General features: G+C 44.8%; 2 protein-coding genes across 2 annotated transcripts in view; one reads left to right on the top strand and one right to left on the bottom strand.

Moving 5' to 3' along the window:
- Positions 1 to 472: 472 nt before the first annotated feature.
- On the bottom strand, positions 473 to 17,194 carry LOC144508747 (sialic acid-binding Ig-like lectin 14). The gene is made up of 8 exons (XM_078237056.1): positions 17,149 to 17,194; positions 16,386 to 16,766; positions 14,887 to 15,192; positions 11,768 to 12,049; positions 9,699 to 10,005; positions 7,907 to 8,026; positions 3,866 to 3,953; positions 473 to 637 (listed from the first exon to the last, which is right to left on the bottom strand). The coding sequence occupies exons 1-8, from the start codon at positions 17,192 to 17,194 to the stop codon at positions 473 to 475; spliced, it is 1,695 nt and encodes a 564-aa protein (XP_078093182.1).
- Positions 17,195 to 18,786: 1,592 nt separating this feature from the next.
- The window catches only part of LOC144508746 (myelin-associated glycoprotein-like), a 46,899-nt gene continuing 42,488 nt past the window's right edge, over positions 18,787 to 23,197 (top strand). The window contains exons 1-2 of the mRNA XM_078237055.1: positions 18,787 to 19,129; positions 21,493 to 21,798. Coding sequence (XP_078093181.1) covers positions 18,787 to 19,129; positions 21,493 to 21,798 — 649 coding nt within the window. The remainder of the gene's footprint in view (positions 19,130 to 21,492; positions 21,799 to 23,197) is intronic.

Here is a 23,197-nt window from a genome sequence, read left to right as displayed (position 1 = left end):
CAGGGTGGATAGTTGGAGGCTTTTTCCCAGGGTGGAAGTGTCAATTACAAGGGGGCACAGGTTCAATGTGAGAGGGGGAAAGTTGAAGGGAGATGTGCGGGGGAGGTTTTTCGCACAGAGAGTGGTGGGTGCCTGGAACGCGCTGCCAGAGGAGGTGGTGGAAGCAGGTACATCAGCCAGAGGAGGTGGTGGAAGCAGGTACATCAGCAACATTTAAGAGGCACCTGGATGGGTACATGAATAGGGAGGGAATAAGGGCAGAAGGTTTTTTTTTAGTTTAGTTAGGGCGTCATGATCGGCACGGGCTTGGAGGGCCGAAGGGCCTGTTCCTGCGCTGTACTGTTCTTTGTTCTTTGAAAGATAACCATTCTCAAAGCACTTTGGACAATATGAACTTGCTGTTCTACGCCATTAAACATGTTGTCTTCAGCTATTGCTGATCTCTGTTGATGAGAATCAGGCCACCTCGATTTCATTTCCATTTAATTGCAGCGTATTGGTTGGGTTCCTCAGTCTGGAGATGCATTTCAGGTTTGTGAATGTTTGAGACATTGAGTGCTGCGTACAGAACCTCCTCACTTTGAGCTGATTTGGATGCAGTCCCTGGACCATCAATATTCCTGCCCAGGCCTTGGTCCTGTAGCAGAAAACTGTGTGTTAGACATAGTGACGTGGATGGGAGTGTAATATCTGTACCAGAATAATCTACTTTATTCAATCTCTGATACCAATCTACTGTTCACACTCAGTCAGGGAAAAATCACTTTTAATTCCGATACATATTGTCTTATATTTAAAGAGCACATTACAGACACTCAGTGGCAATGAGTTACATTTGGAGTTATTTGCGCCAAAAGTTGTTTTACAAATGGCCTGACAATCCATTTTTGCTGATGTTTGGAGGTATTTTAGCTCCAACACACCCTCTCGACGAGACTTAACTTCATCTCAAACCTTGCACAGGGTTACAATCCTTATGGAAATAGGGCAATCCCAATCTCTGCCAGCTCAGAATCACAGAATTAATAAGGTGCAGAAGGAGGCCCTTTGACCCCCCCCCCCCCACCACCCCCCCCTCCCCACCCCACCACCCCCCACCCCGAGTCTACACTGGCTCTCCAAACAAACATGACTTAATGACCTTTCCCCTGCCCTCCCTTCACCACCACCGCCACCCACCCACCCCCAACCGCAACCTGCACCCCTGCATCTTGTTTCTGTTCAAATAATTATCTCATGCCCTCTCAAATGCCTCAATTGAACCTGCCTCAGTCACACTTCCAGGCAGTGCATTCCAGACCCCAACCACTCACTGCATGGAAATGTTTTTTCTCACATTGCTTCTTTCGTAAATCACTTTAAAATCTATGCCCCCTCGTTCTCGATCCTTTCACAAGCGCGAACAGTTTCTCCCCGTCTACTCTGACCAGACCTCTCATGATTTTGAACATCTCCATCAAATCTCCTCATAGCCTTCTCTCCAAGGAGAACAAAGAACAGTACAGCACAGAAACAGACCCTTCAGCCCAACAAGCCTATGCCGACACATGAAGCCTTTCGAAACAGTCCAAAGATGTGCGGGTTAGGTGGATTGGCCATGCTAAATTGTCCCTTAGTGTCAGGGGGACTAGCTAGGGTAAATGGAGCTACGGAGATAGGACCTGGGTGGGATTGTGGTCGGTGCAGATTCGATGGGCCAAATGGCCTCCTTCTGCTTTTTGGGGTTCTATAAACTGAAGATCTAGTGCCTCTACGTGGTCCGTATCCCTCTAATTCCTACCTGTTTCCTCCAGGTGCTCAGATTTGCTACCACAGTCTAAAGAGGTTAGATCGATTGGGCCATGCTAAGTTGTCCCTGAGTGCATGGGATTATAGTGAAAGAGCCTGGGAGGGATTGTGGTCACTGCAGACTTGATGGGCCGAATGGCCTCCTTCTGCACTGTAGGGATTCCATGATCTATGAAGATCTATGATCTATTCATGTATCTGTCGAGATGCCTCCTAAACGCCGCTATTGTATCTGCTTCTACCACCTCCTCTGGCAGTGCATTCCAAGTACTTACCACCCTCTGTAAAAAACTTGCCTGTCACATCTCCTTTAAACTTTCCCCCTTTTGCCTTTAACCTATGTCCCCCGGTGAATGACATTTCTACCCTGGAAACAGTCCCAACTTCTCCCATGTGGTTGGCCATTTCTCACCCACTTCCTGGACAGGGATCACCCCCCCCCCCCCCCCCCCCGCCCCCTTCCTCCGTCCACCCTCCCTCTCTCCCCCCCCCACTCCCCCTTCCCTGGGATAAAAACAGCACCATAAATCCAAGGCTGAAATTCCAGCTGGTTACAAAATACACTGATGCTGTTTGTTTTTTTCAAACCCCTTATTCTACCTGACCCTGTTGAGAATCCAAACTGCAGGATCTAATGTAACTGGAAGGCATCTGTTGTTATTTTTCTGTCATTTTACCTGAAGTATCCCTTTTATTGAATTTCTGGTGATTTCCCCATCCTCTTGTGCAGTAGCATCCGTCCACCAGCAGAGGATGGCATTGTATCACTTCAATCACAAGATAGAGGAACAGGTTTGTGGGGGGAGAGAGGCTTTGAACTTCTTTCTCAATTCATTCAATCGCTCAGAAACAAAAGATCTTCCATCGCAGCAGTTGGCTGTTTCTGAAATGATTTTAGGCTGTGCAGTCCCCACTGTCAAATCAGTTTCTAAGATGATTAATTTCCCTTCTGATCCCCCAATAATCACCCTCAGACACAGCAACAGCTTCACAGAGTGAGGAGGCAGTGCAAAGGCAATGTACCCGCACAGGTGAGTGAGGCCGAAGTCCCTCACCCAGGCTGCGTCTGCCTGCCATCGCCAGTGCTCGGAGACAGCAGCAGTTGCTTCACACAGCGAAAAGGGGAGGGTGTAAGGTCATGGGCGGCACGGTAGCACAGTGGTTAGCACTGCTGTCTCACAGCACCAGGAACCCGTGTTCAATTCCTGGCTTGGGTCACTGTCTGTGTGGAGTCTGCACGTTCTCCCCATGTCTGAGTGGGTTTCCTCCGGGTGCTCTGGTTTCCTCCCACAGTCCAAAGATGTGTAGGTTAGGTGGATTGGCCATGCTAAATTGACCCTTAGTGTCCAATGCTGTGCAGATTTCATAGAAGCAGGAGGAGGCCGTTCAGCCCTTTGAGCCTGTTCCACTGTCTGTGTGGAGTCTGCACGTTCTCCCCATGTCTGAGTGGGTTTCCTCCGGGTGCTCTGGTTTCCTCCCACAGTCCAAAGACATGGCTGACCATCAAATTCAATATCCTGATCCCTCCCTTCGCCCCGTATCCTTGATCCCTTTAGCCCCAAGAGCAGTATCTAATTTCTTCTTGAAATCACACAACGTTTTGGTCTCAACTACTTTCTGTGGTAGTGAATTCTACACATTCTTCACCCAGAGGGTGGTGAATGTGTGGAATTCATTACCAAGGTTAGATGGATTGGCCATACTAAATTGCGCCTTAATGTCCAAAGATGTATAGATTCGATGGATTGGCCATGCTAAATGTGTGGGGTTACAGGAATAGGGCAGGGGAGTGGGCGTAGGTAGAGTGCTCTTTTGGAGAGTCAGTGCAGATTCGATGGGCCAAATGGCCTTCTTCTGCACTGTAGGGATTCTTCCCCCCCCCCCCCCTCCTCCCCGAGTAACATTGTCTGTTCTGTCAATTAATGATTTCCTTCCAAAAAGAAACCACCTGAGAATGTTTGATATGAAATGTAGATATTTTTTTGGAGAATAAAATTCACATTGTTTAAAAATTTGTTTCTGACCAATCAGGTAGATATCTCCTTTGCATTTGGTGAGTTTCTTTTTCCTTCCTTACCTGGGTGTTCAGCGAATGTCTCACCGCAGCGTAAGTCACTGAATCATCACTGATTTCTGGGACAGAGACGATGTCACTTGTCTTCTTCCTGATAGCACAAACAATGTTTCATTTTTTAAATAACAGGTAGTTTATTGTAAGAAAAACCCGGTGTAGCTTTAATAAGTATAAGGGAGAGTTACAGATTGCTAACCCTGTGTTGGATTTTCTTACAGAGTCTTAACATTGTATTAAGCAGCAAACAAGTGTTTCGCGTAGAAAGTTCCCATCTTGTTAACCAGTAGGATTTTCAGACATTTTTCTTTAAATACAGAGCAGGAGGAAGAGATTAAACCCCTGCCTCAACAAAAAAACTTTTAAAAATTTCAGCAGGACTTCCATGTATGGTTACGATGAGCAAGAAAGGATCAGGTGACCTATCAGAGGCACCCTGTACCACCATGTTTGAGCTATCATGGCCAAATATATCTTCCCTCCCTCCCAACTGGAACCCCCCATCTCCTCCTCACAGCTAGCCTGCACCCAACCTCTCCGCCCCACCTCCTCCTAATTATAATATCTTACGTTTCCAATATCACTTTCTTAAAGTTAAAGGGTTTATAGTTTCTTCATTCTGTTCTGGTGAATTGGAGGCAACAAACCATTTCATTCACTCATCCATGTGAGAGACCATAAGACATAGGAGCAGAATTAGGCCACTTGGCCCATTGAGTCTGCTCTGCCATTCAATCATGGCTGATATTTTTCTCATCCCCAGCTCATTGAGATATTGAGAGTTCATTGAGATATCCACCTCCTGACTCCCCCAAAGCCTGCCCACCATCTCCAAGGCACAAGTCAGGAGTGGGATGGAATACTCTCCACTTGCCTGTTTGAGCGCAACTCCAACAACACTCGAGGAGCTCAACACCATCCGGGGCAAAACAGCCCCACTTGATTGGCACTTCATCCACTACCTTAAACATTGAAGGTTTCCTCCCACAGTCCAAAGATGTGCGGGTTAGGTTGATTGGCCATGCTAAATTGACCAGTGTCAGGGGGATTAGCAGGATAAACGAGGGTTACGGGAGTAGGGTCTGGGTGGGATTGTGGTCGGTACAGACTCAATGGGCCGAAAAGCCTCCTTCTGTATTGTAGGGATTCTATGGATTCTATTTACTCCCAATTAGGAATGGACAATAAATGCTGTCCAAGTCAGCGACACCCACTTCCTGTAAATGAATAATTAAAAAATAGATACACATCTTTGTGCTGTGATACCAGGCATTGGGGTTCAAGCAAGGGCCAAGTCTTCATTTTTCAAACACAAACATCTCCTATGATTTATTGTTTAATATCTTTGCATTCATGACTTGTCCGAAGTTCTGGAGTTACTTCAATTCGATTGGTCCCAGTTTTTTTATTTTTGATAAATTGACCAGTCCATTGCTATTGTTAGTTTAGATATTCAGATGTAATTTTGTGATGTGACTCGTGGAGACTAAATAACGTCAGCAGAGTTAGAAAAAAATGTTGACAACAAGCTTGTGGATGTTAATAAGAAAATTCCCGCTATGCGTCAGACAAATACTTCTCTTTAAATCCCTTGATCATCCCACAGAGAGTGTACTGTCTCTATCTCAGAGCCTGATGGTGTTGAAGTCTCAATCCAGGATTTGATGGATCAATGAATGTGGGTTTGTAATGTGGGTCAAACAGGTCTGATTTGAACTTGTAAATGCTCCCGTGGTAAGATCCTCCATAAACAAATGCCTTTGCGCTGGATTGATGTGGAGATGCCGGCATCGAACTCGGGTAGGCACAGTAAGAAGTCTCACAAGATGACTCACCTCAATCATAGATCAATCATAGAAACCCTACAGTGCAGAAAGAGGCCATTCGGCCCATCGAGTCTGCACCGACCACAATCCCACCCAGGCTCTATCCCCATATATTTACTCGCTAATCCCTCTAACCTATGCATCCCGGGACACTAAGGGGCAATTTAGCATGGCCAATTAACCTAACCCGCACATCTTTGGACTGTGGGAGGAAACCGGAGCACCCGGAGGAAACCCACGCAGACACAGGAAGAATGTGCAAACTCCACACAGACAGTGACCCAAGCCGGGAATCGAACCCAGATCCCTGGAGCTGTGAAGCAGCAGTGCTAACCACTGTGCTACCGTGCCGCCCCTGATGAAGGGGCAGCGCTCCAAAAGCTCGTGATATGAAATAAACCTGTTGGACTTTAACCTGGTTTTGTGAGACTTCTTACTGTTTGCACTGGGTTGTCACTGCTTCTTACACTATCTGCTGCTTTGAAATTTGTCTCCAACACCATCCGCTGTTTCAAATTTGCCTCCTCACTATGTTCTATTCTGCCTCCGCGCCACCCCCCCCGCCCCGCCCGCCGTTAAACCCTCGGGGAAGAATAAGGTTACTACAGTAATGCAAATCTGTTGTTTGACTATTCCAGTCCAAACCAGCCAGAACGAACTTGCCCAGGTCATTATTTAATTTTGAAAGTGTAACCAGATTGTCAGCATCATAGAGGTGTACAGCATAGAAAAATGCCCTTCGGCCCATCACACCTGCGCCAGTCAAAGATCTGATCCCATTTCCCAGCACTCGGTCCGTAGCCTTGTGTGCCTTGGCATTACAAGTGCACATCTCAATTCTTCTTGAATTTTATGGGAATTGTTTCAAATGTGGAAGTCCTTTAATGCAGTCCTGGTCCCCATAAAACAGCTTGGTGACAACTGATCAATTATTCTATTGTGGTGGGTTGCCTGTTTGGGATGATAGTGATAGAACCTCACTCCTCTTGCGCTAATACCTTAGCATCTGTTTCTGCTAATTGAGGGTGTTTTGGGTTACACATCTGTTAGGAGAGACAGCATCTCTCACAATGCCCCACTGCGGTACAGTGTGAGGGGGATATTCTGTTTCTATACTTAATTCTGAAGTCTAAACCCATATTTTATTTTACAACACTGCAGGGAAAGTGTAATGTCCTAATTATTGAGTTTTACACAAAAAGAAAAAAAGATGTGGCTTGCACATGTAGATTCAAAGTAACAACAACAGATTTATTGAAGGAGCTCTTGCCTGCACAGAGGACAAACTGAAATTCCAACATTTGGAATATTGTGTGCAGTTCGGGTCACCTCACTATAAGAAGGATGTGGAAGCGCTGGAAAGAGTGCAGAGGAGATTTACCAGGTTGCTGCCTGGTTTGGAGGGTAGGTCTTATGAGGAAAGGTTGAGGGAGCTAGGGCTGTTCTCTCTGGAGCGGAGGAGGCTGAGGGGAGACTTAATAGAGGTTTATAAAATGATGAAGGGGATAGATAGAGTGAACGTTCAAAGACTATTTCCTCGGGTGGATGGAGCTATTACAAGGGGGCATAACTATAGGGTTCGTGGTGGGAGATATAGGAAGGATATTAGCGATAGGTTCTCTACGCAGAGAGTGGTTGGGGTGTGGAATGGACTGCCTGCAGTGATAGTGGAGTCAGACACTTTAGGAACATTTAAGTGGTTATTGGATAGGCACATGGAGCACACCAGGATGATAGGGAGTGGGATAGCTTGATCTTGGTTTCAGATAAAGCTCGGCACAACATCGTGGGCCGAAGGACCTGTTCTGTGCTGTACTGTTCTATGTTCTATGTTCTAAAAGCAGGAGCCTCTGAAACACCCTAATGACATCACCATCAAATCATGCGACCTGCTCCTAAAGCAATCCTTCAACCACTTAAGTACATAACACAAAGGCACCGACCAAACCAAAAGTCTAGAACATGATTGCCGGCAGAAGTCAGTGATAGACTGACCAGGGGACTTGGAGAATTTGCCATTTCCCTATCTTCCCCACATGAAGACCTGGCCTCCATTCACTCTCCCCCTTCACAACACTTCTCAGGGAATCTCCGGGCGTACCACTTTGAACAATCGTTCCTCATCTGCAGAAATCCCGACAACCCTCCTCTCAGCCCCCTGAAAGCCTTTCAAATTTGTGATGACCATGTGAGTTTCAGTATTTAGGAAGCACACACATACCTCTGCACCTTCACCATGATGAGAATCAGAATAATAGCTGCAGCCGTAACTATCAGGATGACGATCCACCAGGGAAAAGTTCCTAAAATATAAAAAAAAGTCTTGTTGGGCATTATAGTTCTAAATTACAAGATGACAATAAGATACAATGTATATCTGCATGCAGCACTGTTACATCTAATGAAGAGGCAGCGGTATACTGGTATTTTCCCTGGACTAGTAATCCAGGGTAATGTTCTGGGGACCCGGGTTCAAATCCCACCACAACAATAGGATTCTGGAATTAAATGATGACCATGCTGATTGTTGTAAAAATACATCTACTTCACTCATGGCCCTTTAGGGAAGGAAATCTGTCGTCCTTTCGTGGTCTGGCCGACATGTGACTCCAGAGCCTCAACAATGTGGTTAACTCTCAAATGTCCCCTGAAATGGGGCAATTAGGGACGGGCAATAAATGCTGGCCCAGCCAGCGATGCCCACATCCCATGAATGAATTAAAGAAGTATGTTAACATGAATATATCGTTATTGTTATATTATATAGCTGTCCAATCCTAAAACTCAGGATTTTACAATTTTTATACAACTCTCCTGAAGTGATTTAACAATGCATTGGGAATCCTTCACTTTAATAAAGATAGGGCAGCATTTAAACTCTTTATAAGAATCGGAACTGGATTTCACACAGATCTTCTGGCCTTTGTGTCTCGTGTTAAGCTGAAATTAACATTTTGGGCAGAATTTTCCCGTCCTATAGGAATCACAGCGGGTGGGGAGAGGCAGACCATGCAACCATGGTGGGGAGAGGCAGACCATGACCTCGGACAGGATTTTCCAGTCTGAGGGTGAGCACAGCTGGAAAATCACACCCTTTGAGTTGAACGCAAATAATTAAACCCACGTTGAACTCAAATAATGTTAAAGCGAATTGGAAAGTGCAGGTACAATGTCATTTACATCTCTAAGTCTGCCCAGCAAGTCACGAATCTCTCAATGCAACCAAACTGCTTTGAAAAACCGTAACATCAGTCCCGAACACAATTACACAGAACCATACATACAGAGCAACATATACACAACCAGGGTGATACCTAACTCCACAAGATGAGATTAACATTGTCATTTGGATTCTATTTCCAGGTAGAACCCGGGTACGGAGTACATATCCACATTCTACTTTAAGGGTAGGATTTTCCAGCCTCACTCACCCCAAAACTGGAAAATCCCACCCGATGTCAATGGACCTTTGCATGATCTACCCCATACCCGGTACGATTCCCACAGTTGGCGGAACAGGAATATTTCGGTCTAACTGATTCGATATTCAAAAATTAGTACTGGGATGGCACGGTAGCACAGTGGTTAGCACTGTTGCCTCACAGCACCAGGGACCCGGGTTAAATTCCCGGCTTGGGTTAATGTGTGACGTTTGCACATTCTCCCTGTGTCTGTGTGGGTTTCCTTCGGGTGCTCCAGTTTCCTCCCACACTCCAAAGTTGTGTGGGTTAGGCCACGCTAAATTGCCCCTTAGTGCACTACACTGTAAGGATTCTATGAGTGAGATGCTTTTACGTGAATTAATCCTGATTTTGACAAAAGCATCCATAAACGCATTCAAGAAAATCAGAGAATACACTGAACAGAGTTTCAGTGAGACGCTGACTCAGTCAGGGAATGGACACTGAGTCTGTTCAAATTGACAATGGGCTCAGTATAATGTCAAAGATTATTTTGCATTTCCACCATGGCTATTCAACAGTTGTCTCAGTGAGGGAGCAGTCTGTATTCACTCACGTTCAGGATATTCTGGTGAGTCCAGCTGGTATTCCCTCACACTGACACCGTGCTCATTCTGTGCCATACACAAGATCAGATTTTCAGATCCAGTTGGGTGAGTCAGTCTCAGGGAACTCTCCAGCAAGTGGGGTGCAATCTCTGAAATGTTCCCAGTGATGTTCCATGTGATGTTTGCCACCGAAATGTTCCCACCGAGGTTCCATGTGATGTTTGCTGCAGGATTGGCTTTGACACGGCAGATACAGTGAACCTCATTCTTCAAACTGGTGCAGTTCAGATCTGATACTATTGTGGGTCTATCTATACAGGAAAAAAAAGAGGGTTGAATTTAAGAACCTTTCACTCATGCAGTTTTATTTTATAAATCTATCCAACTAAGGCCAGCATGGTGGCACAGTGATTATCAACATTGCTGCCTCACAGTGCCAGGAACCCAGGTTCCATCCGGCCCTGGGTCACTGCCTGTGTGGACTCTGCACGTTCTCCCCGTGTCTGTGTGGGTTTCCTCCGAGTGCTCCAGTTTCCTCCCACACACCAAAGATGTGTGGGTTTGGTGGATTGGCCATGCTCAATTGCCCCTTAGTGTTTGGGGGATTAGAAGGGTAAATATGTGGGGGATAGGTGGATGGGATAGTTGTCAGTGCAGCCTTGATGGGCCCAATGGCCTCCTTCTGCACTGTATGGATCCTATGATTCTATGAACTTATGCTTACAACCAACCAACTGTAATGAAAGGGCTGTCACTGACAATATTTTACCCTTTTAATTAAAAACAATAATCAAAGATAAATTAATGAGGGGGTTGCATGAAGGGGTGAGAGAGACCCTGAGGGTGGTGAGGGCACTGTGACAAAAAAGCAAAACATTAAAACCTCCACCCCAGGGGTGATGATGCACCCAGCCCTAACGGTGCCAATTGGTCACAGAAACAATCATTTATATATTGACAGGGGCATAACTAAACATCACTGCCGGGATTTTATGACCTCGCTCGGGCGAGCGGGTAAAATCCCGCCCGAGGCCAATGGAGAATTCCATTCTGCGAGCCTCGCCCACCCCGATTCCGGGGCCGGCAGGGTGGGAAAATTCCAGCCCACAAATCACTCCAGAGGCATATTAACCAACAGAAGTTTAGACCAATCACATCAGGAGATTTCTTTTAGACAAACACAAACAGGGTAAGGGCCTGATTTTAAGCGGTATCTCAAAGGAGGAGAGTAGCTCAAGAGAATGTCTCGGATGGGGAATTTAAAACATTCACGCCCAAGTGGATGAAGTCCCAGCCAGCAATGATCCAGTCGTTAAAGTCTGGGGTGTACAAGAGACCCAGAGGTCGGGGAGGGTGGAGACTCAGAGGTTTCTGGAGCTGTGGGAGGTGATACAGATATGAGTGAAGAGTTCATGGAGAGATTTAAAATCGAGACAGTTATTTCTAATCTAAAAATAAGACTTTGCTGGACTGGGCACCCCATGAGTTTAACATGAATCAATCACATTAAACCGGTTAATGGCTTAACAGAGTGGTCATTTTCCTAATCTGTAATAAATCAGTAAGACAGTTGTAAGTTTACAATGAGCAGTGAGATAAACTGTCCTGGAGATGATGGACTATCGCTGGGATACAGATTCTAAATAATCCCAGACTCGCTCCGGGAATCTGTCAGTTCTGAGCAACACCTCAGCAGCATTCAATCAGGTTACTCTCTCGAACATCAGGGCCCAGCCGGGGGAATCTCAAAAAGCCTCATGTGTTAACTGCAGGAATCAGCCGAGTTCCCACACAATCCCACCCCCCGGGAACAAATTGCTGCCTCTGTACTTGCCTCACATCCCACCATTTGGCTGACACTCAATCTGAAATACATTTCCAAGAACCGGGTTGGGTTATTCCATCAGTTGGTTCACTTTCTCCAATTTCCCTGACCTTTCTGGGAATATCCCTGACACTGACCCCTGTGGTAATTGTGTGTTTACATTGGGGAACAACACACCCGTTACAATTCATGGGAGTGACATTATTGATGTCCCTGTGTGTATCTGAAGGGTCCCACTCATCACTTACACTGCACGGAGATGTGTGTGGAACTCCTGGCGGTGCCCAGATTATTTGCAGCCTCGCACCAATATTCCCCTTCATCTTCAGAACTGACATTGTGAATGAAGAGCTTCAGCTCCACAATGGGAGAGTTGCTGATCTCTACACCACGTCGACTCAATGTTAAATTGACTGGGGGGATCCCTGAAGCTTTGCAATACAATAAGAATGAACTTCCTTCCACTGATACTATAGAGGAGTTGAGGATTGGTTTGCAAAGCGCATCTGAAACACACAAGTTCATTGGTGCTATAAGAAAATAAAGATTAAAATTTAAAAACACAAGAAAATAAGAATTTCTACTAGATATGGTGTTTAATTTGTTAAATAAACTGGAAAAATATTGGTGTCTAATTGCTTAAGCATAAGTTAAACTTAAACATCTATTCATTCGACATCTTCACTTCAGTTAGTTGTCTAACAACCTGACTGAACTTCTAATCAATAAACCTTTCAACCCAGAGACCATTCTTCCCTGATTGAGGATTCTTAACTTTCCCAATGGCGTTGAACTCAGTTTTAGCATCAAGACCAACAGCCCAGCAGCTCCACACAGAAACTAATGATCATTTGATTTTCTGACTTACATGATATCAGCGATTAATCAAGCTGTGGGATAATAGTGGTGGCACAGTGGTTAGCACTGCTACCTCACAGCACCAGGGACACTGGTTCGATTCCTGGCTTGGGTCACTGTCTGTGCGGAGTTCGCACGTTCTCCCCATGTCTGCATGAGTTTCCTCCGGGTGCTCTGGTTTCCTCCCACAGTCTGAAAGACGTGCTGGTTAGGTGTATTGGCCATGCTAAATTCTCCCTCAGTATACCCGAACAGGTGCCGGAGTGTGGGGACTAGGGGATTTTCACAGTAACTTCATTGCAGTGTTAATGTCAGCCTACTTGTGACACAAATAAATTAACTGAAACTTAAGAAACAAACATCTATTAGCCACACATATCACTCTAAGGCAGATCATGCCTTACGAGCCGAATTGAATTTTTTGAAGATGTAACTAGACACAGAGATGAGGGAAGAGCAGTAGATGTAGTTTATATGGATTTCAGCAATGCGTTTGATAAGGTGCCCCATGCAAGGCTTATTGAGAAAGTGAAGGGGCATGGGATACAAGGGGACATTGCTTTGTGGATTCAGAACTGGCTTGCCCACAGAAGGCAAAGAGTGGTTGTAGATGGGTCTTTTTCAGCATGGAGGTCGGTCACCAGTGGAGTGCCCCAGGGATCTGTTCTGGGATCCTTGCTCTTGGTGATTTTTATAAATGACCTGGATGAGGAAGTGGAAGGATGGGTTGGCAAGTTTGCTGATGACACAAAGGTTGGTGGGGTTGTGGATAGTGTAGAGGGATGTCAGCAGTTGCAACGAGACATAGATAAGATGCAAGACTGGACGGAGAAGTGGCAGATGGACTTCAACCCAGATAAGTGTGTGGTGGTTTATTTTGGCAGGTCGAATAGGATGAAAGAATATAATATTAAGGGTAAGACCCTTGGCAGTATGGAAGATCAGAAGGATCTTGGGGTCTGGGTTCATAGGACGCTCAAAGCAGCGTCGCAGGTAGAGGCTGTAATTAAGAGGGCGTATGGAATACTGGCCTTCATCAATAGAGGAATTGAGTTTAGAAATCGGGAGATAATGCTGCAGCTGTATAGGACCCTGGTCAGACCCCACCTGGAGTACTGTGCCCAGTTCTGGTCACCTCATTACAGAAAGGATGTGGAAGCCATAGAAAGGGTGCAGAGAAGATTTTCATGGATGTTGCCTGGACTAGATGGCATGCCTTATGAGGATAGGTTGAGAGAGCTCGGTCTTTTCTCCTTCGAGAGGCGAAGGATGAGTGGTGACCTGATAGAGGTGTATAAGATGTTGAGAGGTATTGATAGAGTGGATTCTCAGAGGCTTTTACCCAGGGCTGGAATGGTTGCCACAAGAGGTCACAGGTTTAGGGTGCTGGGGAGTAGGTACAGAGGAGATACTAGGGGTAAGTTTTTCACTCAGAGGGTGGTGGGTGTGTGGAATCGGCTGCCAGTAGTGGCGGTGGAGGCGGATTCGATCGGGTCTTTTAAGAGACTTTTGGATAAGTTCATGGAAGTTAGTAAGATAGAGGGTTATAGGTAAGCCTAGTAGGTAGGGACATGTTCAGCGCAACTTGTGGGCCAAAGGGCCTATTTGTGCTGTAGCCTTTCTATGTTCTATGTTCTATCACTCCATGTGTCAGCGACAATGTTAAATAATATAATGGACCAGTAATGGCTGAGAGTTTGATTGATAGACAATGGGGAGAAATGACCTCCAGCCCTTACAAATAGATCATGGCTGCTCAGTATTTTAGTGGCGGCTGGTACCATAATACTTCATCTCCACCTAGTCATCGAGGTTTACAGCATGGAAACAAGCCCTTTGGCCCAACTTGCCCATGCTGCCCAGTTTTTAACCACTAAGCTACTCCCAATTGCCCACATTTGGCCCATATCCCTCTCTACCCATCTTACCCATGTAACTGTCCAAATGCTGTTTAAAAGACAAAATTGTACCCGCCTCTGCTACTACCTCTGGCAGATTGTTCCAGACACTCACCACCCTCTGTGTGAAAATATTGCCCCTCTGAACATTTTTGTAACTCTCCCCTCTCACCTTAAAACTTTGCCCTCTAGTTTTAGACTCCCCTGCCTTTGGGAAAAGATGTTGACTATCTAACTCATCTATGCCCCTCATTATTTTATAGACTTCCACAAAATCACCCCTCAACCTCCTACCCTCCAGGGAAAAAAGTCCCAGTCTCTCCAGCCTCTCCTTATAACTCAAACTATCAAGTCCCGGTAGCATCCTGGTTAATCTTTTCTGCACTCTTTCTAGTTTAATAATATCTTTTCCATAATAGAGTGACCAGAACTATAAACAGTATTCCAAGTGTGGCCTGACCAATGTCTTGTACAACTTCAACAAGACGTCACAACTTAAAAATGAAATCTCGCAATCTCAGTTTTACAAATGTTCAGTTTTCCAGGCGAGACTCAGACAGATTCTGATTTACCGTCAGGGTGATTGAATAAATCCCAGCGCAGATACCTACACTGCACATCCAGTCTCAGAGATTCTTGGACAGTTGTCTGCCCATCGCCACTGATGAGTTTACAGGTCAGGGATTCCCCATGCTGATCCAGTGATGGGGTGAAGGAGAAAGTTGATGAAACCGTCCAGGAATCCTCCAAACTGTTCCTGGTGTGTTGTGAAGTTAGAGCTCCCGGCAGAATGGGAGATTCTTCTCCAATCCACTCCAGTTTAAACTCCGGAACTGAACAACTCTGGGTGAGTGAGCAGGTGAACCGGGCTGGTTTTCCAGCTATCAACTGTCCCGGGACTGAGATCCGCAGTTTCTCTGTCGGGAACAGAGGAAATTCGAGTTACCCAAGATTCCAACTTACAAAACCGAATGAGAGGAGAGGAAAGTCAAAGAAATAATCACATTAATAAATCGATTATCTGATTATTCTCTGTTATTGGCTACAGATAAAAATCCCTAAATTCCCCGAGTTCATTCTGTTAATAAGCTGCCCCCTTCTTTCTGAAGAATTGACCAATGACCAATGAATGTACCACATTATTTGTCAGAATTGTCTCTGGATGCCCTGGTCCTGACCAGACAGGGTGATAATTAACGGGGAAAACTGGATCAAATAGAAAGACAACCTTCCCCCGTTGAACACAATTTGTTAAACACCAGTCTGTTTATTCGACCTGGGAACTATATTTACCCTCATTCAGTTTCTTGTCCTTGCCTTGGAAACATTTTATTAACGTTGAATTCTGTTTTCTGAGGGTGGTTTGGACATTATCAAAGGATTTTTCACTCCACACTGGATTTTCTAGGACATTAACATTCAGTGGGGTCTCCCAGATAACCAATCTTCAAAGCAAAGTTCTGACATTAAGTTTTTTTGATATTGTGAATTAATGTTTCCAATTTGCATTTGATGGTAACACTTTCGTGCCCATTCAAAACCAATGGGATCTCCAAGGTAACTTGCCTTGAACAAAAGTTAGGGCTCAGGTTGTGGGACTCCCCGGCTGAAAAGTGGGTTCGAATCCCACTGCGTGAGTACGTTAGGGCAGTGAGACTTTATTAGTGATGAATCTGTTTGGAACGATCTCAGCTCATGAAAGGCGCTATTGAAATGCAGGACACACTCCTGCCTTCATTAAACGGAGGGGTATTAACGACGGAATTCCTCCCATGTACTGACCATGTGTCCCTCCATCCACTCAGAGTGTGAATCTACACTCAATGTTCAGTCTCTATTAAGGGTCGTTTTTTGTTCTTGTTCTGGGCAGTTCCAAACCATTTCCCAAATTACAATTAGCAAGTGGACAGCGGGGGGAATTTCTGCGGGTTTGGGATGTCAGTAACCTGTTTGAGTTCAGGTCAATAACATCAAACACATCTGGATATGGTTCACTGTACCACCTTGGAGTCGAAGCCTTTAACATTCGCCAATAGTAACAGCACACAATAACACCCTATTCACTGAGAAAGCGGAATATAAACTCCTCATAAATGAATGGAAAACCTACCCAGAATTGAGAGAGAGACAGGAATTTTCTGAAGGTGATTTTCGGCACTATTCCAGGGGCTGGTCATCTTCACTCTGATGTAATAATCCCCTTCATCTCCGCTCCTGAAGTCCTTTATCAATAAGGAGCACTGTTTCCCTGTCACATTTCCCTTCAGCTCAATTCTCCCTCTATATCCCGGGGTTGCTCTCCCTGGCTCTGCGGAATCATAGATAACAGAAACCCCACGGGTATGAGGATCAGAACCCCCCTTCAGCCACAGAATCCGCGGATTGCTGTATGTGTCGGGATAATCAAATGTGCACGGGATTTCTGCACACGAGCCTCTCACAGCCGTCACATTCCAGGGAATCCTCACAGACCATCGGGAACTATGGAGAACTGATAAACAAATATCCATTTCATTAATAATGAGCTAGCCAATGATAAACCGAATAAAATAATCCCAAAATTACAGCTCAGCACTGTTACATTTCCCTTGAAGCATCCACTGTTATATATACATCGCCAACAATTACAACTCTGCAAGTTCCCATTGAAACTATTCAAATTCTAGGAAATATTTCATTCAAACACATTGAAGTCAGAATTCTGTCAATTCAGTAAAATACAGAATAGAATTTCCAATATGAGTTGCATTACAACCTCAACATTAAATACAAATTTTTAATTAACCATTCTTATCTCTGGAGGTCATGAATATTTTATTTTATTCACGAGACGGATACACCCTCAATCGGAAATTATTAAAAGAATCTTGTACCTTGGATAAACATCAGGATGAGGGGAACACACTTCATCATAATCATCACTACAGAAGGTTCACCATTGTAGGAAGGAACTGATTTCAGATTAAAACCTGGTGCTGAATTCCAGTCGCTGCTAATCGATCGCTGATCGATTACAATGGAATCGGAGCTGCTGGGCACCCCCTCACTGGGAATCGATTTAACCTCGCACAGTTTGGCAATCTCGCTCCCTCTCAGTGACCGCCACTAGCTGTCTCAGACAGCGACAGCATGGAGCTGGGCAGTAATGTGTTACTCACACAGTTAGTGGGTGCAATGGTGCCAAACTAGTGACAAAGGCTCACCAACTGAGAATGAACCCTTCATTGTGATCGGCTGTTCAGATAACAGGACAGGAACAAACATTTTAGACTGGAAAACCAAAAATAGCCCAACACACAAGCTTCAGCCCGCTATCTCACACATCTTTCTCTACTTTTCAGTCATTGCGCTCTGAATGCAATGTTGTGGTTATTTCTGTAACCGCTGCTTGCAAATAAGTGATGATGTGGAGATGCCGGCGTTGGACTGGGGTAAACACAGTAAGAAGTTTAACAACACCAGGTTAAAGTCCAACAGGTTTATTTGGTAGCAAAAGCCACACAAGCGTTCAGAGCTGCAAGCCCCTTCTTCAAGTTCTTCTCACCTGAAGAAGGGGCTTGCAGCTCCGAAAGCTTGTGTGGCTTTTGCTACCAAATAAACCTGTTGGACTTTAACCTGGTGTTGTTAAACTTCTTACTGTGCAAATAAGTGGCCTTCGCACCTTCAGGATTTTTAGCCAGAACAGCTTGTGTGCTGGGCTATTTTTGGTTTTCCAGTCTAAAATGTTTGTTCCTGTCCTGTTGTCTGTGCAGCCGATCACAATGAAGGGTTCATTGTCAGTTGGTGAGCCTTTGTCGCTAGTTTGGCACCATTGCACCCACTAACTGTGTGAGTAACACATTACTGCCCAGCTCCATGCTGCCGCTGTCTGAGACAGCTAGTGGCGGTCACTGAGAGGGAGTGAGATTGCCAAACTGTGCGAGGTTAAATCGATTCCCAATGAGGGGGTGCCCAGCAGCTCCGATTCCATTGTAATCGATCAGCAATCGATTAGCAGCGACTGGAATTCAGCACCAGGTTTTAATCTGAAATCAGTTCCTTCCTACAATGGTGAACCTTCTGTCGTGATGATTATGATGAAGTGTGTTCCCCTCATCCTGATGTTTATCCAAGGTACAAGATTCTTTTAATAATTTCCGATTGAGGGTGTATCCGTCTAGTGAATGAAATAAAATATTCATGACCTCCAGAGATAGGAATGGTTAACTAAAAATTTGTATTTAATGTTGAGGCTGTGATGCATCTCATATTGGAAATTCTATTCGGTATTTTACTGAATTGACAGAATTCTGACTTCAATGTGTTTGAATGAAATATTTCCTAGAATTTGAATAGTTTCAATGGGAACTTGCAGAGTTGTAATTGTTGGCGATGTATATATAACAGTGGATGCTTCAAGGGAAATGTAACAGTGCTGAGCTATAATTTTGGGATTATTTTATTCGGTTTATCATTGGCCAGCTCATTATTTATGAAATGGATATTTGTTTATCAGTTCTCCATAGTTCCCGATGGTCTGTGAGGATTCCCTGGAATGTGACGGCTCGTGTGCCGAAATCCCGTGCGTATTTGATTATCCCGACACATACAGCAATCCGTGGATTCTGTGGCTGAAGGGGGGTTCTGATCCTCGTACCCCTGTGGTTTCTGTTATCTCTGATTCCGCAGAGCTAGAGAGAGCAGCAGGGAGAATTGAGCTGAAGGGAAAGGTGACAGAGAAACAGTTCTCCTTATTGATAAAGGACTTCAAGAGGGGGGATGGAGGGGATTATTACATCAGAGTGAAGATGACCACTCCCTGGGATAGAGCAGAAGATCACCTTCAGAAAATTCCTGTCTCTCTCTCAATTCTGGGTAGGTTTTCCATTCATTTGTGAGGAGTTTATATTCCGCTTTCTCAGTGAGCAGGGTGTCATTGTGTGCTGTTACTGTTGGCGAATGTTAAAGGCTTCAGCTCCAGGGTTGGTACAGTGAACCATATCCAGGTGTGTGTGATGTTATTGACCTGAACTCAAACAGGTTACTGACATTGCAAACCCGCAGGAATCCCCGCTGCTGTCCAGTTACTAAGTACAACTTGGGAAAAGGTTTGGAACTGTCCAGAACAACAACAAAAAACAACCCTTAATAGAGACTGAACATTGACTGAAGGTTCACACTCTGAATGGACAGGAAGGTGCACACGGTCAGTACATGGGAGGAATCCCGTCGTTAATACCCCTCCGTTTAATGAAGGCAGGAGTGCGTCCTGTATTTAAATAGCGCCTTTCATGAGCTGAGATCGTTCCAAACAGATTCATCACTAATAAAGTTTCACTGCCCTAATGTACTCACACTCTTGGCAGTGGGATTTGAACCCACTTTTCAGCCGGAGAGTCCCACAACCTGAGCCCCAACTTTTGTTCAAGGCAAGTTACTTTGGAGATCCCATTGGCTGTGAATGGGCGTGATACAGAGCCGGAAAGTGTTGCCATTGAATACAAAGTGGAAACATTAATTCGCAATATCAAAAAAACGTAATGTCAGAACTTTGCTTTGAAGACTGCAAGATCCCACTGAATGTTAATGTCCGAGAAAATGTCATTATCCAGTGTGGAGTGAAAGATCCATGGATAATATCCAAACCTCCCTCAGAAAATAGAATTCAACGTTAATAAAATGTTCCCAAGGCAAGGACAAGAAACTGAATGAGGGTAAATATAGCTCCCAGGTAGAGGAAACAGACTGGAGTTTAAGCAAAAGAGAAAAGCTGAAAAATCTCAGCATGTCTGGCAGAATCTGTAAGAAGAGAAAAGAGGTGACGTTTCGAGTCTAGATGACCCTTCGTCAAAGCTAAAAGGCATAGAAAGTGGGAGATATTTATACTGCAGGGGGAGGGAATGAAAGATGAGTCATAGCCATAGAAACCAGGGGGAAATACTGCTAATAGCTATTCCCAGAGAGCAGAAAGGGTGTGAATGGCCAAGCGGCGGAAAAGCTGTAAACTGTGACAGATGGAGATTTTGAGTGGGGAGCGGGGTGGAATGGGGCAGAGGTAGAATGTAGAAAAGGGTAAGCGGGAGGGAGAAATGGGGGATGAAGTAGAGGGAAGGAAAGGTGGGGGAGATAAAAATGAAGAAAGACAATAAAGAAATAAAAATTAGAGAACAGTAAAAAATTAAATAAAATGGAATGATAACAAAGGGGTCGAGGAGGGGTCGAGCAAATCATCTGAAGTTGTTGAATTCGATGTTGAGACTGGAAGGTTGTAAAGTGCCGAGCCGGAAGATGAGATGCTGTTCCTCCAGTTTACATTGAGCTTCACTGGAACATTGCAGCAATGATGTGGAGATGCCTGCGTTGGACTGGGGTAAGCACGGTAAGAAGTCTCACAACACCAGGTTAAAGTCCAACAGGTTTATTTGGTAGCAAATACCATAAGCTTTCGGAGCGCTGCCCCTTCATCAGATGGAGTGAAAATCTGTTCTCCAACAGTGCACAGAGACACAACATCAAGTTACAGAATACTAATTAGAATGCAAATCTCTACAGCCAGCCAGGTCTTAAAGGTACAGATAATGTGGGTGGAGGGAACATTAAACACAGGTTAAAGAGATGTGTATTGTCTCCAGACAGAACAGCTAGTAAGATTCTGCAAGATCAGGAGGCAAGCTGTGGGGGTTACTGATAATGTGACATAAATCCAACATCCCGGTTTAGGCCGTCCTCATGTGTGCGGAACTTGGCTATCAGTTTCTGCTCAGCGACTCTGCGCTGTCATGTGTCGAAGGCGGCCTTCACGACACACAACAGCGCAGAGTCACTGAGCAGAAACTGATAGCCAAGTTCCGCACACATGAGGACGGCCTAAACCGGGATGTTGGATTTATGTCACATTATCAGTAACCCCCACAGCTTGCCTCCTGATCTTGCAGAATCTTACTAGCTGTTCTGTCTGGAGACAATACACATCTCTTTAACCTGTGTTTAATGTTCCCTCCACCCACATTATCTGTACCTTTAAGACCTGGCTGGCTGTAGAGATTTGCATTCTAATTAGTATTCTGTAACTTGATGTTGTGTCTCTGTGCACTGTTGGAGAACAGACATTGCAGCAAGCCAAGGATAGACATGTGGGCATGGGAGCAAGTCCTTGTCTTGCTGCAATGTTCCAGTGAAGCTCAACGCATTCTCTGGTTGGAATCTTGGGTAACTCGAATTTCCTCTGTTCCTTACAGACAAACTGCGGATCTCAGTCCCGGGACAGTTGATAGCTGGAAAACCAGCTCAGTTCACCTGCTCACTCACCCAGAGTTGTTCAGTTCCAGAGCTTAAACTGGAGTGGATTGGAGAAGAATCTCCCTTTCTGCCGGGCGCTCTAACTTCACAACACACCAGGAACAGTTTGGAGGATTCCTGGATGGTTTCATTAACTTTCTCCTTCACCCCATCACTGGATCAGCATGGGGAATCTCTGACCTGTAAACTCATCAGTGGCGATGGGCAGACAACTGTCCAAGAATCTCTGAGACTGGATGTGCAGTGTAGGTATCTGCGCTGGGATTTATTCAACCACCCTGCCGGTAAATCAGAATCTGTCTGAGTCTCGCCTGGAAAACTGAACATTTGTAAAACTGTGATTGCGGGCGGGATTTCATTTTTAAGCACAGCGACACCAACCGCCACGAAAGTACTGAGCCGCCATAATCTATTTGTAAGGGCTGGAGGTCGCTTCTCCCCGTTGTCTATCAATCAAACTCTTCGCCATTCCTATTGTCGCTGACACACGGAGTGATATTGGTCGTTCAATGAGTTTGCTTCTAACCCACTATTATCCCACTGGTTGCTTGAAGTGGGGATCTTTCGAATGGCGGCCTGTTTCCTTAGAAAAACTAAATATTTTGAAAATTAAATCTCGCAAAGGCAAAATTCTTCGGTTTGAAAGCGTATCAATATTTATTTTAAAAAACATATAAAACTTACATAGACAGACAAGAACATAAAAAATGACCAAAGGGAAATCCTCAGATTGCCAAGCTACAGAATACCACTAAGCCTTCCAAAAATCCCAACCTTGTGACTCTCACCAATTTTTACAGATGCACCATAGAAAGCATTATTTCTGGTTGTATCACAGCTTGGTATGGCTCCTGCTCTGCCCAACACAGCAAGAAACTACAAAAAGGTTGTGAATGTAGCCCAATCCATCACGCAAACCAGCCTCCCATCCATTGATTCTGTCTACACTTCCTGCTGCCTCGGCAAAGTAGCCAGCATAATTAAGGACTCCACGCACCCCGGACATTCTCTCTTCCACCTTCTTCCATCGGGAAAAAGATACAAAAGTCTGAGGTCATGTACCAACCGACTCAAGAACAGCTTCTTCCCAACTGCTGTCAGACTTTTGAATGGACTTAACTTGCATTACGTTGACCTTTCTCTACACCCTAGCTCTGACTATAAGACTACATTCTGCACTCTCTCCTTTCATTCTCGAGGATCAATATGGTTTGTCTGTATTGCGTGCAAGAAACAATACTTTTCACTGCATGCTAATATATGTGACAATAATAAATCAAATCAAGTCATTCAAAAAAAATACAATTATACTTTTTTCCTTCTTTAAGTCTTTAGTTTAATTCAATTTCATTGCATGTTAAATTGTCATTCTTTACCATGTCAAATATCGTAGTCAATTGCAATATGCCACCCAATATAAGATCATGAGACATAGGAGCAGAATTAGGCCACTCAGCCCATCGAGTCTGCTCCACCATTCAATCATGGCTGATTTTTTTTCTCACCTCCATTTTCCTGTCTTTTCCCCATAACCCCTGATCCCCTTATTAATCAAGAACCTATCTATCTCTGTCTTAAAGACACTCAATGACCTGGCCTCCACAGCCTTCTGCGACAAAGAGTTCCACAAATTCACCACTCTAT

Source organism: Mustelus asterias, chromosome 20 (assembly GCF_964213995.1).
Source record: "Mustelus asterias chromosome 20, sMusAst1.hap1.1, whole genome shotgun sequence".
NCBI lineage: Eukaryota > Metazoa > Chordata > Chondrichthyes > Carcharhiniformes > Triakidae > Mustelus > Mustelus asterias.
The sequence above is the reverse complement of the archived record's forward strand: the minus strand, read 5'-3'. Positions and strand labels throughout refer to the sequence as shown.